At 54.8% G+C, this 16,830-nt stretch overlaps 1 protein-coding gene across 5 annotated transcripts in view; it reads left to right on the forward strand.

Annotated features, from left to right (window-relative positions):
• LOC142496872 (proto-oncogene tyrosine-protein kinase Yrk-like) overlaps window positions 1-16,830 on the forward strand; it is a 56,076-nt gene that overhangs the window by 26,967 nt on the left and 12,279 nt on the right. For all 5 annotated transcript variants that reach the window (XM_075603921.1, XM_075603920.1, XM_075603918.1 and 2 more), the window contains 4 exons: window positions 869-967; window positions 1,230-1,333; window positions 10,825-10,974; window positions 13,902-14,066. In XM_075603921.1, coding sequence (XP_075460036.1) covers window positions 869-967; window positions 1,230-1,333; window positions 10,825-10,974; window positions 13,902-14,066 — 518 coding nt within the window. The remainder of the gene's footprint in view (window positions 1-868; window positions 968-1,229; window positions 1,334-10,824; window positions 10,975-13,901; window positions 14,067-16,830) is intronic.

The raw sequence follows: 16,830 nt of genomic DNA on the forward strand, positions 1-16,830 counted from the left end.
TATGCAGTGCAGTACATGTGCAGTGTATATGCAGTGCAGTACATGTGCAGTGTATATGCAGTGCAGTACATGTGCAGTGTATATGCAGTGCAGTACATGTGCAGTGTAGTATATGTGCAGTGTATATGCAGTGCAGTACATGTGCAGTGTAGTATATGTGCAGTGTATATGCAGTGCAGTATATGTGCAGTGTATATGCAGTGCAGTACATGTGCAGTGTAGTATATGTGCAGTGTATATGCAGTGCAGTACATGTGCAGCGCAGTATATGTGCAGTGTATATGCAGTGCAGTATATGTGCAGTGTATATGCAGTGCAGTACATGTGCAGTGCAGTATATATGCAGTGTATATGCAGTGCAGTACATGTGCAGTGCAGTATATGTGCAGTGTATATGCAGTGCAGTACATGTGCAGTGCAGTGTATGTGCAGTGTATATGCAGTGCAGTATATGTGCAGTGTATATGCAGTGCAGTACATGTGCAGTGCAGTATATTTGTAGTGTATATGCAGTATGCACAGTGTAGTATATGTGTAGTGTATATGCAGTGTATATGCAGTGTAGTATATGTGTATTGTATATGCAGTGTAGTATATGTGTAGTGTATATGCAGTGTAGTATATGTGTATTGTATATGCAGTGTAGTATATGTGTAGTGTATATGCAGTGCAGTGTATGTGCAGTGCAGTATATGTGCAGTGTATATGCAGTGCAGTGTATGTGCAGTGCAGTATATGTGCAGTGTATATGCAGTGCAGTGTATGTGCAGTGCAGTATATGTGCAGTGTATATGCAGTGCAGTGTATATGCAGTGTGTGCAGTGCAGTACATGTGCAGTGTACTCCTGATGCTCCGCTCTCCCCGCAGTGAAGGGGATTGGTGGGAGGCTCGATCACTCAGCTCCGGGCTGACAGGATTCATTCCCAGCAATTATGTGGCTCCTACAGACTCAATACAAGCAGAGGCGTGAGTACGGGAGCAATGCTCTGCAGCACTCTCATCCTCTCTCCCCGTCTCTCACGTTTTCTCTCTCTCCTTTTCCTGGGGTCTCTCTCCTTTTTTCACTCTCTCTCCTCCTCCCTCTCCTCCTTTTCACACACTCTCTCTCCTCTCTCTTCCCTCTCTTCCCCTTTACACTCTCTCTTCCTTTTCACGCTCTCTCTCTTCCTTTTCACGCTCTCTCTCTTCCCCTTTTCACACTCTCTCTCTCCCTCTCCTCTCTTCGCAGATGGTACTTTGGGAAGATTGGACGGAAAGACGCAGAGAGACAGCTCCTAGGTGAGGGGAACCCCAGGGGGACGTACCTGATCCGGGAGAGCGAAACTACCAAGGGTAAGAGACAAGAGGAGGGGAGAGGTGTGTGTGTGTGTGTATATATATATATATATATATATATATATATATATATACTAGCTGAGAGACCCGGCGTTGCCCGGGATGTAATTTTGGGGGGGGGGCGTACGACAGGGTTAGGCTTCCCCCCCCCTTGACATCTAGGTGGGTGACTGAGTTGACTGAGTGTGTGGGTGACTGAGTGGGTGGGTGGGTTGGTGACTGAGTGGGTGACTTTGGGTCGGTGACTGGGTGGGTGACTTTGGGTCGGTTTGACTTTGGGTCGGTGGGTGGGTGACTTTGGGTCGGTGGGTGGGTGACTTTGGGTCGGTGGGTGGGTGGGTGACTTTGGGTCGGTGGGTGGGTGACTTTGGGTCGGTGGGTGGGTGACTTTGGGTCGGTTTGACTTTGGGTCGGTTGGTGGGTGACTTTGGGTCGGTGGGTGACTTTGGGTCGGTGGTTGGGTGGGTGAGTTGGGTCGGTGGGTGGGTGAGTTGGGTCGGGGGGTGGATGACTTTGGGTCGGTGGGTGGGTGACTTTGGGTCGTTGGGTGGGTGACTTTGGGTCGGTGGGTGGGTGGGTGACTCTGGGTTGGTGGGTGGGTGGGTGACTTTGGGTGGGTGGGTGACTGACTTTGGGTGGGTGGGTGGGTCGGTGACTGGGTGACTTTTTCAGGGTCGGTGACTGGGTGGGTCAGTGACTGGGTGGGTCAGTGAGTGGGTAGGTCGGGTCTGTGAGTGGGTGGGTGGGGTCGGTGAGTGGGTGGGTGGGGTCGGTGACTGGGTGGGTGGTTTTGGGTGAGACTGGGTGGGTGAGTGTGAGACTGAATGGGTGGGTGAGTGTGAGACTGAATGGGTGGGTGAGTGGGAGACTGAATGGGTGGGTGAGTGGGAGACTGAATGGGTGGGTGAGTGGGAGACTGAATGGGTGGGTGAGTGGGAGACTGAATGGGTGGGTGAGTGGGAGACTGATTGGGTGGGTGAGTGGGAGACTGAATGGGTGGGTGAGTGGGAAACTGAATGGGTGGATGAGTGGGAAACTGAATCGGTGGGTGAGTGTGAAACTGAATGGGTGGGTGAGTGGGAAACTGAATGGGTGGGTGAGTGGGAAACTGAATGGGTGGGTGAGTGGGAAACTGAATGGGTGGGTGAGTGGGAAACTGAATGGGTGGGTGAGTGGGAGACTGAGTGGGAGACTGAGTGGGAGACTGGGTGGGAGACTGAGTGGGAGACTGAGTGGGAGACTGAGTGGGAGACTGAGTGGGAGACTGGGTGGGAGACTGAGTGGGAGACTGAGTGGGAGACTGAGTGGGAGACTGAGTGGGAGACTGGGTGGGTGAGTGGGAGACTGGGTGGGTGAGTGGGAGACTGGGTGGGTGAGTGGGAGACTGGGGGGGGGGAGACTGACTGGGTGGGTGAGTGGGAGACTGACTGGGTGGGTGAGTGGGAGACTGACTGGGTGGGTGAGTGGGAGACTGACTGGGTGGGTGAGTGGGAGACTGACTGGGTGGGTGAGTGGGAGACTGACTGGGTGGGTGAGTGGGAGACTGACTGGGTGGGTGAGTGGGAGACTGACTGGGTGGGTGAGTGGGAGACTGACTGGGTGGGTGAGTGGGAGACTGACTGGGTGGGTGAGTGGGAGACTGACTGGGTGGGTGAGTGGGAGACTGACTGGGTGGGTGAGTGGGTGACTGACTGGGTGGGTGAGTGGGTGACTGACTGGGTGGGTGAGTGGGTGACTGACTGGGTGGGTGACTGGGTGACTGACTGGGTGGGTGACTGAGTGACTGACTGGGTGGGTGACTGGGTGACTGACTGGGTGGGTGACTGAGTGACTGACTGGGTGGGTGACTGAGTGACTGACTGGGTGGGTGGGTGGGTGACTGACTGACTGGGTGGGTGACTGACTGACTGGGTGGGTGACTGACTGACTGACTGGGTGGGTGGGTGACTGACTGACTGGGTGGGTGACTGACTGACTGGGTGGGTGGGTGACTGGGTGGGTGGGTGACTGACTGACTGGGTGGGTGACTGACTGACTGACTGGGTGGGTGACTGACTGACTGACTGGGTGGGTGGGTGACTGACTGGGTGGGTGACTGACTGGGTGGGTGGGTGACTGGGTGAGTGGGTGAGTGGGTGGGTGACTGGGTGGGTGGGTGGGTGACTGGGTGGGTGGGTGGGTGACTGGGTGGGTGGGTGACTGGGTGGGTGGGTGGGTGACTGGGTGGGTGGGTGGGTGACTGGGTGGGTGGGTGGGTGACTGGGTGGGTGGGTTGGTTGGGTGGGTGACTTGACTGAGTGAGTGGGTGGGTGACTAAGTGAGTGGGTGGGTGGGTTACTGAGTGGGTGGGTGACTGACTGACTGGGTGGGTGGGTGACTGACTGACTGGGTGGGTGGGTGACTGACTGACTGACTGGGTGGGTGACTGACTGACTGACTGACTGGGTGGGTGACTGACTGACTGGGTGGGTGACTGACTGGGTGGGTGACTGACTGGGTGGGTGGGTGACTGGGTGGGTGGGTGACTGGGTGGGTGGGTGGGTGACTGGGTGGGTGGGTATGACTGGGTGGGTGGGTGGGTGACCTTGACTGTAATTGAGTGGGTGGGTGGGTGACTGAGTGGGTGGGTGACTGAGTGGGTGGGTGGGTGACTGAGTGGGTGGGTGGGTGACTGAGTGGGTTTGTGTGGGTGACTGGGTGACAGTGCGTGGGTGGGAGACGGTGGGTGACTTACCTTGACCCCGTGGCATCTGGCTGGGGCAGGAGGTGAGTTCGGGAAGCTGGGGGGGGGGGGGCAAGAGTGGCAGGAGACCCGCGCCGCGCTTCGCCTCCGTCCGGGAGCCGACGCACGTGAGGGGGAGTCCCGCGCCGCGCTTCCCCTCTCCGGGAGCCGGCGCACGTGATGGGGAGTCCCGCGCCGCGCTTCCCCTCTCCGGTAGCGGCGCACGTGAGGGGGAGTCCCGCGCCGCGCTTCCCCTCTCCGGTAGCGGCGCACGTGAGGGGGAGTCCCGCGCCGCGCTTCCCCTCTCCGGTAGCGGCGCACGTGAGGGGGAGTCCCGCGCCGCGCTTCCCCTCTCCGGTAGCGGCGCTCGTGAGGGGGAGAGCAAAAGGCCCGGGCTGCGCCGCGAGGGGGGAGGAGGCTGGAGTTTGCTGCTGAGCAGGAGGGCCGCGGCGCACGGTGAGGGTGATGGTGCGGCTGGGGATGTTGCGGAGCGTGGGGATTTGGGTGAGGTGGGGGGAGAGAGTGAGGGGAGGGGGGGGTGTGTGTGTGGAAGGTGAGCTGCGGTCCAACTGACGGGGGAGAGTGAGGGTGTGTGTGTGTGTGTGAGGGGGGGGGTGTGTGTGAGGGTGTGTGTGTGTGTGTGTGTGTGTGTGTGTGTGTGTGTGTGTGTGTGTGTGTGTGTGTGTGTGTGTTTTTTTTGCCCGTCACTCTGCCTCAGGCCAATGAGAGGTGCGGGGGCGGGCAGGCCCAGGGACCAATGAGATTGCCGCTAGGGACGCAGACATACAGTGCTTTCAGAAATATATAGTAGATATATATATATATATATATATATATATATATATATATATTGTGACAACCACATCACGTTGAGGTCCCTTTGATCCCAAATAAGGCCGGAAACACAGTACTTCTATTTACGTGGGGTTTATTTATAGGGGTTTAAGTAACGTATTCGCAGGTCCACCGTCCCATTAAGAAAACCAAATTAAAATAAAACAGAAATAAACGCCTATCCCTGTCAGGGAGCTTACTGACTTCTTCAGTCCCTTACTATCAGGGCTGCCAGCTAAGCCGGTTGTCAGCCCAAAACATGCCCTAGCATGGGCAATAAAGTAACAGCACAGTCTTTGTAAATAATAAAAAGAGTTTTGCTTAACTTAGTCCATCTGGCAATGTCCCTGCTTCAGCATGGCTCTTTCAGCAGCTTCTCTTACACTGCTTCAGCACGGCTCTCTCGGCAGCTTCTCTCACACTGCTTCAGCACGGCTCTCTCAGCAGCTTCTCTCACACTGCTTCAGCACAGCTCTCTCAGCAGCTTCTCTCACACTGCTTCAGCATGGCTCTCTCAGCAGCTTCTTTCATACTGCTTCAGCACGGCTCTCTCAGCAGCTTCTCTCACACAGCTTCAGCACGGCTCTCTCAGCAGCTTCTTTCATAATCTGCCAACTCCTTTAACCAGCCTTTGGTAGCTGGGGAGCCCCTCTGCCTCCCTCCTTCTCTGAGGGAAAACCAGTCAGTCGCTCTCACTGCCTCTCTGGCTTCCTGGGTCTGGCTCTCCGTCTCACAGCTTCCTGTATCTTTTTAACCTGCAGTCTTTCAGGAATCCTGCTTAATTAGGCTGCAGGTGCTGGAAGGTTAACTGGTTGAGTGCTGGAAGGTACACATATCCTCCATTCCAGCCTACTGAGACAGTGACTCTGTCACATATCCTCCCCTCCAGCTCATTCTCACTGGGGTGAGCGACCAGTACACAATTATCGTGCACCCACAAAGACGTCCTCTCTTTCCGTTTCCTAGTCTTCCAATTAAAAAATCTTCCCTTTGCGACAATTACCAGGCCTTCTGGGCCTGCAGACTGGTCCTTCGCTACCTCTTTATCTTGTGCCGGCCTGAGTCTAGGGTTCAAGCTCCGCCTTTGTTGTGTCCCCTTTTTCAAATGTTCCTGAGCATCCTGCCGTCTATCAGCTATCTCTGCCTTCTTCCTCTTGTGAGTCTCCCTTACCCTGTAGAAGAACCTTGACCTGTTAGCTCATGGTGTTCACTCGCCAGTGCCTGTTTGGCCTTTTCTCGTGAAGACAGCAACTCCGCTTCAGCGGTGATGGCTTTTGGACCTTTTCCCATCAGCATACGGGTTGGGTTTCACATCATTTATCTTCAGAACTTCAATTTGGGTGTGTAGACGGACGTTCACAGAGGTACACAATTTGGAGACGTTTATTATGTGAAATTATAATAAGGCTTTATTGTGCCTTTTCCTTTTCATCAGGAAATCCATCCAAACACAGGGGGGGGGGGGAACAAAGCTTCTATTCACTTGGGAGTATTTCTAGTGAAACACTATGCAATAATTCACATCTCCCTTAGTCAAGCATTTCTCGCAGCCCAAAAACATATAGCATGAAATAAGCAGATATAAGCAGTCTCTTAAGAATAAAAGTCTTATCTGTTTCTTGGAGGGAAAATCTTCTCACTTCCTGGTTCAGCTTCAGGTGTAGTAGTTTTCCCTGTGTCTTGAAATCAGCTCTGCAGTGCAGAGCTCAAGACTGGTCAGCTCCAGAGATCTGGGTTTCTTTTGGTCAGTCTCTCCTGGGACTCAAGAACCTCTGCTCTGTCTCTCCAAAGGTCAGCTCTCAGTCAGAGCTAAGGAGAGTCACTTCCTGTCTGAACAGACAGGTTTTTGTAAACAATCTAATCAGGCAGGTGGTGTTTAGTCATTAACTACCACACTGCTAGATTAAAGGCACATTACTGAACAGGGATAAGTCCCCTGTTACAGGGTGCGTGTCTTATTAACCCCCAAGTGCACCCCATGATGCCTCTCTATTACAGTCGGCAGAGTCGTAGGCTTGGGCCTGTCTTTCTTGTCCCCTTAACTTACTCCGTTGGGAGTGTTGCTGAACAAACTGTGAGGTCTTTCTCATCTTACGAACATGGACTCTCTTTAGTCCCATTCTCGACTGTCTCTTCACAGCGGCTGCTTTCCTTGCAAGGAATCCACTATGGGTCCCATAGTACAACTGGCTTCTTACTGTGCTACTACATCGCACCTTGGTCTTCCCATCCCGTGCCTTGTGGACAGTAGACTGTAACACTGCAACTTGCTTTATCTCTACCGCCCTCTTTTCCATGGACTGCTTCTGTGACCCAAGTGTCTGTCTTAGGGTTGTAACTTCTTTCTCCAACTTCAGCTGAGAAACCTCCTGCTGGGCAGCCTTAGAGTCCAACGTAGCGTCCCGCTCAGTCTTCAGAGCCTCGAGCTCCTCACCCAGGTTACGATTTTGTTTCTCTGTCATGTTGCGGCCAGCACGCTCAGACTCCAGGTCCTTCCTTAACTTTTGAAGCAGTCCTTCTGTACATCTTTTCCCACTCAGTGCGGCTGCTAGTTCAGCTTCTTTGAAGTTGAGTCGCGATTCCAGATCGGTCAGCTGATTCAGAGCAAGGTTTAACTCGGTTTCCTTTTCTCTATTCTTGACCTGTAGCTGCTGGTGCTCCTCCCGGACCTTATCCAGCTGCTGCCGGGCCCCCTCATTGGCCGTGTGGTCCAGCCGCTTGTAGATATCGGCCATCTCCGTTTCATAGCGTAATGTCAGGCACCTCATCTGACGGACGGACACCTCCTCCCTCTCGACGAGCTGTATCTTGCGCTCAGCAACCTGCGTTTGCAACTCTTCAGTTTGATCCTGCAAGTCCCCTCTCAGGGCCTTCACCTCTTCCCGGTGCTTGCTCTGAGTTTGCATCAGTGCCTCCTTCATCTTTTGGAGCTCAGCAGTGTTTGTCGCCAGGATCGCCGCTGCTTCTGTTTTCCAGGCTTCTTTCTCCTTGGCGTACTGACTCATGGAGATGGAGTTGCCTCTCTGCTTCTCCAGCTCTTGCTCCAGTCTCTGGACCTTCTCGTGCTCCCTCTCATACAGAGTCACCTGGCTTCTAAGCTCTGCCCCCAGCGATGCTCTTGTGGCGTACAGCGTGGCCCTCAGCTCCTCATGTTGCTGTATGGGGACACACTGGGTACTCAGCCGTTCCTGTAGCACTCGCTGCTTCTCCTTGGCCGCTTGCAGACTTGCACGTAGCTCTTGCAGCTGGCTCTGCCATAGGTGCGCTGCTTGTGTGTGCTGTTCCAGGGAGACACGTTGCACCCTCTCTGCATTCTGCAGTGCTTCCTGCACCTCTAACTTTTCCTGGATCAATTGCTTCTCCACTTTTCCTGCTTGGTGAAGCTTCTTATCACCTTTACTGATCTGGTCAGTCAAGACTGAATTTTTCTGTGTCACACTTACATTCTCTTTGTTTACAGTCTCTAAATCCCTCAGGGCATTCTCATGGGTTTCCTTCAACAAACCCAGCTCTGTGTTTAGACTGTGGCCCTCCTGGTGTGAGTGTTCCACCTCTGTGCTGAGAGCGGGAACGTCTTGTAGAGCCTTCCCGTATTTCTGTTTGAGGTTAGCAATCAGTTTGTCCGATTTGTTCTGCTTTTCCTCCATGGTAGCAATTGAGGCGTTGGCATTTTCCAGATCAGTCGTCACCTCCTCCAACTCACTCTATAAGAGACGCTCTGTTTCCTTCAAAGCCGCATACTCTTGTAAAGCTGGGAGTATACACCTCTGTAACTTGGTGTTAGCTTCTCGCTCCTTCATCAATCCCTGCAAACAGGACTTAATAATCATGGCGGGCAGCTTGGAGTGCAGAAATTAAAGCCTCTTTATCCTGGATCAAGGATTCAGCTTCCCTTTGCTCCTCCTTTTCCTTTGCCACCATTCCCATGACAATTCTGCCCATCACTCCGGTCTGCAGCACATCTCGGCGCCTTTCTGACAGCGCAGACTCAAGTGGTTCGGTCACTTCCTCTGTGACTTGAGGAACAGTTTTCTTTTTCTTCTTTCTATTTGATTTATTAGCTCCAGAGATTTCAGTGGTACTGGGCACACACTCACTGGTATCAGCTTCCACATCTTGCTTGCACTCATAGGGCCTTGTTTGCTTTTGCAGCTGTTTGTCTTTGAAAATGTGGGTACATACATCTTCCATGTGACCTACCCCACGACAGGCCCAGCATACTAAATGTATCTGGTATGAGTCGTCGTCATCAACATCCTCATCGTAGGGCCTGAAGGGACACTGTTTTGTATGATTACGTACATTGCAAAACAAATTAGAGTTGACACAACCATCCTGCACTCCTCTGTGACACTCATATGCTTATATATATGTTGTGGTTATTTTGGGGGTTCAATAGGAGCTTGTTAGGTGTCTAGTATATTTTACAATTGTGTTTCAGCTAGTCCTGGCTGATTGGAGGTTGGCAACCTCCTACTTAATTTAAGCTCACCCCCTCCCACATTTAAATGGTTAAGGGCTCACTCCATAGCATCTTCCACACAGTGGAACTTGCTGGCTTGCAGTATGGTTGTGACAACTCTAATTCAGAGTGCTTTTCCTGGTAATGTACAGGTTAATAAAGGCTTCAATCAGACTTAGAACTTTGCAACTAATATTGACAGATTTACTATAAATCATTCTTCCTGTTATTACACAGGTTATTAAGAATTTATATTAGCGTTAGGGACCCCTGAATTGTGGTCTGCCGTTACGTGGGCTCAGGGGCTTACAACAATTTTGGCCAAAAATGTCAAACTAAAAGACCATTTTACTTAATAGATATTTATACATATATATTTAGGCACTGTACCGTGTATGATTTTCACTGGATGTGCTAAAACTGAGCTTTGTCTGTGTTTTATGTGCTGTCTCTGGTTTTAAATATATAATGCCATGCTCAGTAGCACTCCTCTGTGACACTCATATGCTTATATATATGTTGTGGTTATTTTGGGGGTTCAATAGGAGCTTGTTAGGTGTCCAGTATATTTTACCATGTTGATCTTAGTTTCATCTGTCCAAAGAATGCTGTTCTAGAATTGGGCTGGCTTTTATAGATATTGTTTGGCAAAGTCTAATCTGGCCTTTCTATTCTTGAGGCTTATGAATGGTTTGCCCCTTGTGGTGAACCCTCAGTATTTGCCCTTGTGAAGTCTTCTCTTTATGGTAGACTTGGATAATGATATGCCTACCTCCTGGAGAGTGTTCTTCACTTGGCTGGATGTTGTGAAGGGGTTTTCTTTACCATGGAAGGATCCTACGATCATCCACCACTGTTGTCTTCCGTGGACGTCCAGTCCTTTTTGTGTTGCAGAGCTCACCAGTGCGTTCTTTTTTTCTCAGAATGTACCAAACTGTTGATTTGGCCACTCCTAATGCTCCTGCTATCTCTCTCTGATGGGTTTTCTTTTTTTGCAGCCTAAGGATGCCCTGTGTCACTTGCATTGAGAGCTCCTTTGGCCGCATGTTGTGGGTTCACAGCAACAGCTTCCAAATGCTAATGCCAAACCTGGAATCATCTCCAGACCTTTTACCTGCTTAATTGATGATGAAATAACGAAGGAATAGCCCACACCTGTCCATGAAACAGCTGTGGATGTGAATACCCTCAAATTAAAGCTGATAGACTGCACTTTAAGCCCATATTCATTATTTAACTGTAACTTGAATTTATTTTGGTACACAGCCGAAATAACAAAACTTGTATCAGTGTCCAATTATTTCCGGACCTTACTGTATATGTATATATCTGACAGTGTATACACATATATCCTGCTGTGCTGCGAGACAAAGTTACATTCTCTCCCTCCCTCTCTCCCCCCTTCTCTCCTCTCTCCCCCTCCCCCTTCTCTCCTCTCTCTCCCTCCCCCCTTCTCTCCCCTCTCCCCAGGAGCGTACTCCCTCTCTATCCGGGACTGGGACAGTACTAAACGAGACCACATCAAACATTACAAGATTCGCAAGTTGGATAATGGGGGGTTTTACATCACAACGCGGGTCCAGTTTGAGTGTGTGCGGGAACTGGTGCAGCATTACACAGGTAACATATATACAGGTGTGTGTGTGTGTGTGTGTGTGTGTGTGCGTGACACTGTGTGTGTGTGTGTGTGTGTGACACTGTGTGTGAGTGTGTGCGGGAACTGGTGCAGCATTACACAGGTAACATATATACAGGTGTGTGTGTGTGTGTGTGTGTGCGTGTGTGTGTGACACTGTGTGTGTGTGTGTGACACTGTGTGTGAGTGTGTGTGTGTGTGTGTGTGTGCAGGGCTTCAGACAGATTTTCCAGAGCTCAGGATTAGTGTGTCCCTTCTCCCCCCCTCCGCCCTCCTCCATGTGGCCCTTCTCCCCCCTCCCGCTCCCCTCCATCTGTCCCTTCTCCCCCCTCCCGCTCCCCTCCGTGTGTCCCTTCTCCCCCCTCCTGCCCCCTCCGTGTGTCCCTTCTCCCCCCTCCTGCCCCCCTCCGTGTGTCCCTTCTCCCCCCTCCCGCTCCCCTCCGTGTGTACCTTCTCCCCCCTCCTGCCCCCCTCCGTGTGTCCCTTCTCCCCCCTCCTGCCCCCCTCCGTGTGTCCCTTCTCCCCCCTCCGTGTGTCCCTTCTCCCACGTGTGTCCCTTCTCCCCCCACCCGCCCCCCTCCGTGTGTCCCTTCTCCCCCCACCCGCCCCCCTCCGGTTGTCCCTTCTCCCCCCTCCCGCCCCCCTCCATGTGTCCCTTCTCTCCCCTCCCGGTGTCCCTTCTCTCCCCTCCCGCCCCCCTCCTGGTGTCCCTTCTCCCCCCTCTCGCCCCCCTCCTGGTGTCCCTTCTCTCCCCTCCCGCCCCCCTCCATGTGTCCCTTCTCTCCCCTCCCACCCCCCTCCGTGTTCGACGGCCTTGCGAGCCCTCCCCTTTCACACCTGTATTTCTGTCTCTCCTCTGTCTCTAATTCTTCCTCCCTCTTCTCCCTCCCTCTCTCTCACCCGCTCCTTCTCTTACACCCCCACTCTCTTCTCACTCTCCCCCCCTCCACTACTGCTCAATTCCCCCTCCGATACTGCCCACACAACCCCACCCCCCACAATAATTACCCCCTCCCCACAATACACAAACAATACCCCCCATTGCAAAACACCACACCCTCCCAAATTCCAAATACTACCCCCCAGATACAATTACCTCCACTACCCCCATATAAAATTACCACCACTACTACCCCCTGATACAATTACCACTATTACCCCCCAAGATACAATTACCACTACTACCCCCAGATGCAATCACCACTACTACCCCCTGATACAATTACCTCCACTCCCCCCATATAAAATTACCACTATCACCCACAGATACAATTACCACTACCCCCCCTTGAAAAACTACCACTACTACCCCCCTGCCAGATACAATTACCACTACTACCCCCCAGCCAGATACAATTACCACTACTACCCCCCAGCCAGATACTATTACCACCGCCTCTTCCCACGTCGGCCTCTCCCTCCGGGGCACACAGGAAGCTGGGCCCGACTTCAGGTCGCACCGGCAGGAGAGGGCCGGCGTGGGAAGAGGCGGCCGCAGCTGGGAGCCAGGTCCTACAGGTGGCATCCAGGGGCCCGGCAGGTGGCATCAAAGGGCCCGGCAGGTGGCATCCAGAGGCCCGGCAGGTGGCATCCAGGGGCCCGGCAGGTGGCATCCAGGGGCCCGGCAGGTGGTATCCAGGGGCCCGGCAGGTGGATGCAGCGCTGACCAGGCCTGGCTCTCCCAGCCATGTCGACGGCCCTGTGTGCCGATATATATATATATACACGGCACAGAAGCAGGGCACTCACGTTGTGCAGTATATATATATATACACGGCACAGAAGCAGGGCACTCACGTTGTGCAGTATATATATATATACACGGCACAGAAGCAGGGCACTCACGTTGTGCAGTATATATATATATACACGGCACAGAAGCAGGGCACTCACGTTGTGCAGTGTAGATACCTCGTAGGATGCACACGCTCCATGCATGGGGAGATACAGACGCACATGTGTGTGTGTGTGTGTTATTATAGTACACAGATATGGATATATAGATATACAATACATTTATATATAATGGATAGATACCGATAGTTAGAGATAGGTAGATATATAGAGAATGATGGACAGATAATAGACAGACAGACAGACAGACGGAGAGTTCACTCCGCCTCTGTATAATGTGCTACATATTTCTGATGTCCTGCCTGTATTTTTGTGACCAAAGGGTTAACGTTGTGCCTGCTCTTCTCTCTGTGTCTGCATGCTTCATACTCTTTTTTCCCATTTTACTGTCACCCTCATTTTTGCCTCTCTCTACATATCTTCCCCCCTTCACCACCTCTCTCCCCCTTCACCTCTTCTCTCTGTCCCCACTCCCCTCCTCTCTGTCCCCCGTCTTTCTCCTACACCCTCTCACCTTTCCCAACTCCTCTCTCACCCTTTCCCCTCCTCTATGTCCCTTCACCACCTCTCACTCCCCTTCTCCTTTCCCCACTCCCCCTTTCCTCTCCTATCTCCCCCATCTCTATCTCCCCTATCTCCCCCCCATCCTCTCCTCCCCCCCATCCTCTCCCCCCCACATCTTCTCCTCCCCCCCATCCACTCCCCCCCATCCTTTCCTCCCCCCTCTCCTCCCCCCCTCTCATCGTCTTCCCCCCCATCCTCTCCTCCCCCCCATCCTCTCCTCCCCCCCCATCCTCTCCTCCCCCCCCCATCCTCTCCTCCCCCCCCTATCCCCCCCCTCCCCCCCCATCCCCCCCATCCCCCGCATCCTCCCCCTCCCCCCCCATCCTCCCCTCCCCCCCCCATCCTCCCCCTCCCCCCCCATCCTCCCCCCCCCCATCCTCCCCCTCCCCCCCCCATCCTCCCCCTCCCCCCCCATCCTCCCCCTCCCCCCCCCATCCTCCCCCCTCCCCCCCATCCCCCCCATCCTCCCCCCTCCCCCCTCTTTCTCTGTCAGAGAGTGCTTCTGGTCTCTGTCACCGCTTGCTCTCCCCTTGCCCCAGAGGAACCCCCAGGCTGTGTGACCTGTCAGTGAAAACCAAGGACCTCTGGGAGATCCCGCGGGGGTCTCTGAGTCTGCTCACACGCCTGGGCAGCGGGCAGTTTGGGGACGTGTGGAGGGGTAGGAGCATGCGACCTCCCCTTGTGTGGCAGGGGCGATGGGGCACAGGGCGGGAGAGGGCTCCAGTTTAACCCCGCACTGTCAGACCCTGACAAATTGGGATCAACAAAGATGGCTGCCACTGGGGTTTTTCCATTCTCTCTTTTGTATTGACTCTTTCTCCCCCCTCTCTCTCTGCTTTTTTTCCCATGTCCCTCTCTTTCACATTCCAATCTTCTCCCTCCATCTCTATTTGTTTTCTTTCTTTTCTTCCAATATGTTATTATTCTCTCTCATATATCTAAATCTCTCCCTCCCAGCTCAGGTAGCCTCGGTTCTACCATAGTGCAGGCGCGCAGTGCCCTCGTCTGGTTCTAGCAAGTACTGCGCCCACAATTCTCAGGATACATTATATATTACAGGGCATGCAATGCATTGCTTTCTCTCTCAATGTTTCTTTGCTTTTCCCCTTTCTTTCCTAAATTCTTCCACACTATCTCACACTACTCCTCTTTCACTTCCTCCCCATCCCCCCCACAACCTCCTCCCCATCCCCCCCACAACCTCCTCCCCATCCCCCCATCCTCCTGCTCCCCCCATCCTCCTGCTCCCCCCCATCCTGCTGCTCCCCCCCATCCTCCTCATTCCCTCCCCATATTTCCCTCTCCTCCATCCCTCCATCCTCCTATTTCCTCCTCCTCCTCGCCCACCTCTCCCCCCCATCCTCTTTGCCCACCTCCCCACCTCTCCCATCCTCCTTCTCCTCCCCATCCATCCTCCTCCTCCCCCCATCCTCTTCCTCCCCCCATCCTCCTCTTCCTCCCCCCATCCTCCTCTTCCTCCCCCCATCCTCCTCTTCCTCCCCCCCATCCTCCTCCTCTTCCCCCATCCTCCTCTTCCTCCCCCCCATCCCCCTCTTCCCCCCCATCCTCCTCTTCCCCCCCCCCATCCCCCTCTTCCCCCCCATCCTCTTCTTCCCCCCCATCCTCCTCTTCCCCCCCCATCCTCCTCTTCCCCCCCCCATCCTCCTCTTCCCCCCACCCCCCCCCCCATCCTCCTCTTCCCCCCCATGCTCCTCTTCCTCCCCCCATCTTCCTCTCCCCCCCCCCCATCCTCCTCTTCCCCCCCCCCCATCCTCCTCTTCCCCCCCCCCCATCCTCCTCTTCCCCCCCCCCCATCCTCCTCTTCCTCCCCCCCCCCATCCTCCTCTTCCTCCCCCCCATCCTCCTCTTCCTCCCCCCATCCTCCTCTTCCTCCCCCATCCTCCTCTTCCTCCCCCCCCATCCTCCTCTTCCCCATCCTCTTCTTCCTCCCCCCCATCCTCCTCTTCCACCCCCCCATCCTCCTCTCCACCCCCCCATCCTCCTCTTCCACCCCCCATCCTCCTCTTCCTCCCCCCATCCTCCTCTTCCTCCCCCCATCCTCCTCTTCCTCCCCCCCATCCTCCTCTCCTCCCCCCATCCTCCTCTTCCTCCTCCCCATCCCCTCTTCCTCCCCCATCCTCCTCTTCCTCCTCCCATCCTCCTCTTCCTCCCCCCCATCCTCCTCTTCCTCCCCCCCATCCTCCTCTTCCTCCCCCCCATCCTCTTCCTCCCCTCATCCTCTTCCTCCCCCCACCCACCTCTTCCTCCCCCCCCCCACCCTCCTCTTCCTCCCCCCCATCCTCCTCTTCCTCCCCCCATCCTCCTCTTCCTCCCCCCCATCCTCCTTTCCTGCCCCCCATCCTCCTCTTCCTCCCCCCCATCCTCCTCTTCCTCCCCCCCATACTCCTCTCCCCCCCCCCCCACACCCTCCTCTTCCTTCCCCCCATCCTCCTCTTCCTCCCCCCCATCCTCTTCCTCCCCCCCATCCTCCTCTCCTCCCCCCCCCATCCTCCTCTTCCTCCCCCCCCCATCCTCCTCTTCCTCCCCCCCATCCTCCTCTTCCTCCCCCCCATCCTCCTCTTCCCCCCCATCCTCCTCTTCCTCCCCCCCCATCCTCCTCTCCTCCCCCCCATCCTCCTCTTCCTCCCCCCATCCTCCTCTTCCTCCCCCCATCCTCCTCTTCCTCCCCCCCCATCCTCCTCTTCCTCCCCCATCCTCCTCTCTCCTCCCCATCCTCCTCTTCCTCCTCCCCATCCTCCTCTTCCTCCCCCATCCTCCTCTTCCTCCCCCCCATCCTCCTCTTCCTCCCCCCATCCTCCTCTTCCTCCCCCCCATCCTCCTCCTCCCCATCCTCTCTTCTCCCCCCCATCCTCCTCTTCCACCCCCCCATCCTCCTCTTCCACCCCCCATCCTCCTCTTCCTCCCCCATCCTCCTCTTCCTCCCCCCACCCTCCTCTTCCTCCCCCCCATCCTCCTCTTCCTCCCCCCCATCCTCCTCTTCCTCCCCCCATCCTCCTCTTCCTCCTCCCCATCCTCCTCTTCCTCCTCCCCATCCTCCTCTTCCTCCCCCCATCCTCCTCTTCCTCCCCCCATCCTCCTCTCCCCCCCCCCATCCTCCTCTTCCTCCCCCCATCCTCCTCTTCCTCCCCCCATCCTCCTCTTCCTCCCCCCATCCTCCTCTTCCTCCCCCCATCCTCCTCTCCCCTCCCCATCCTCCTCTTCCTCCTCCCCATCCTCCTCTTCCTCCCCCCCATCCTCCTCTTCCTCCCCCCCATCCTCCTCTCCTCCCCCCCATCCTCTTCCTCCCCCCTCATCCTCTTCCTCCCCCCCATCCTCCTCTTCCTCCCCCCCATCCTCTTCCTCCCCCTCATCCTCTTCCTCCCCCCCATCCTCCTCTTCCTCCCCCCCATCCTCCTCTTCCT

This window comes from Ascaphus truei, chromosome 6 (genome assembly GCF_040206685.1).
Source record: "Ascaphus truei isolate aAscTru1 chromosome 6, aAscTru1.hap1, whole genome shotgun sequence".
NCBI lineage: Eukaryota > Metazoa > Chordata > Amphibia > Anura > Ascaphidae > Ascaphus > Ascaphus truei.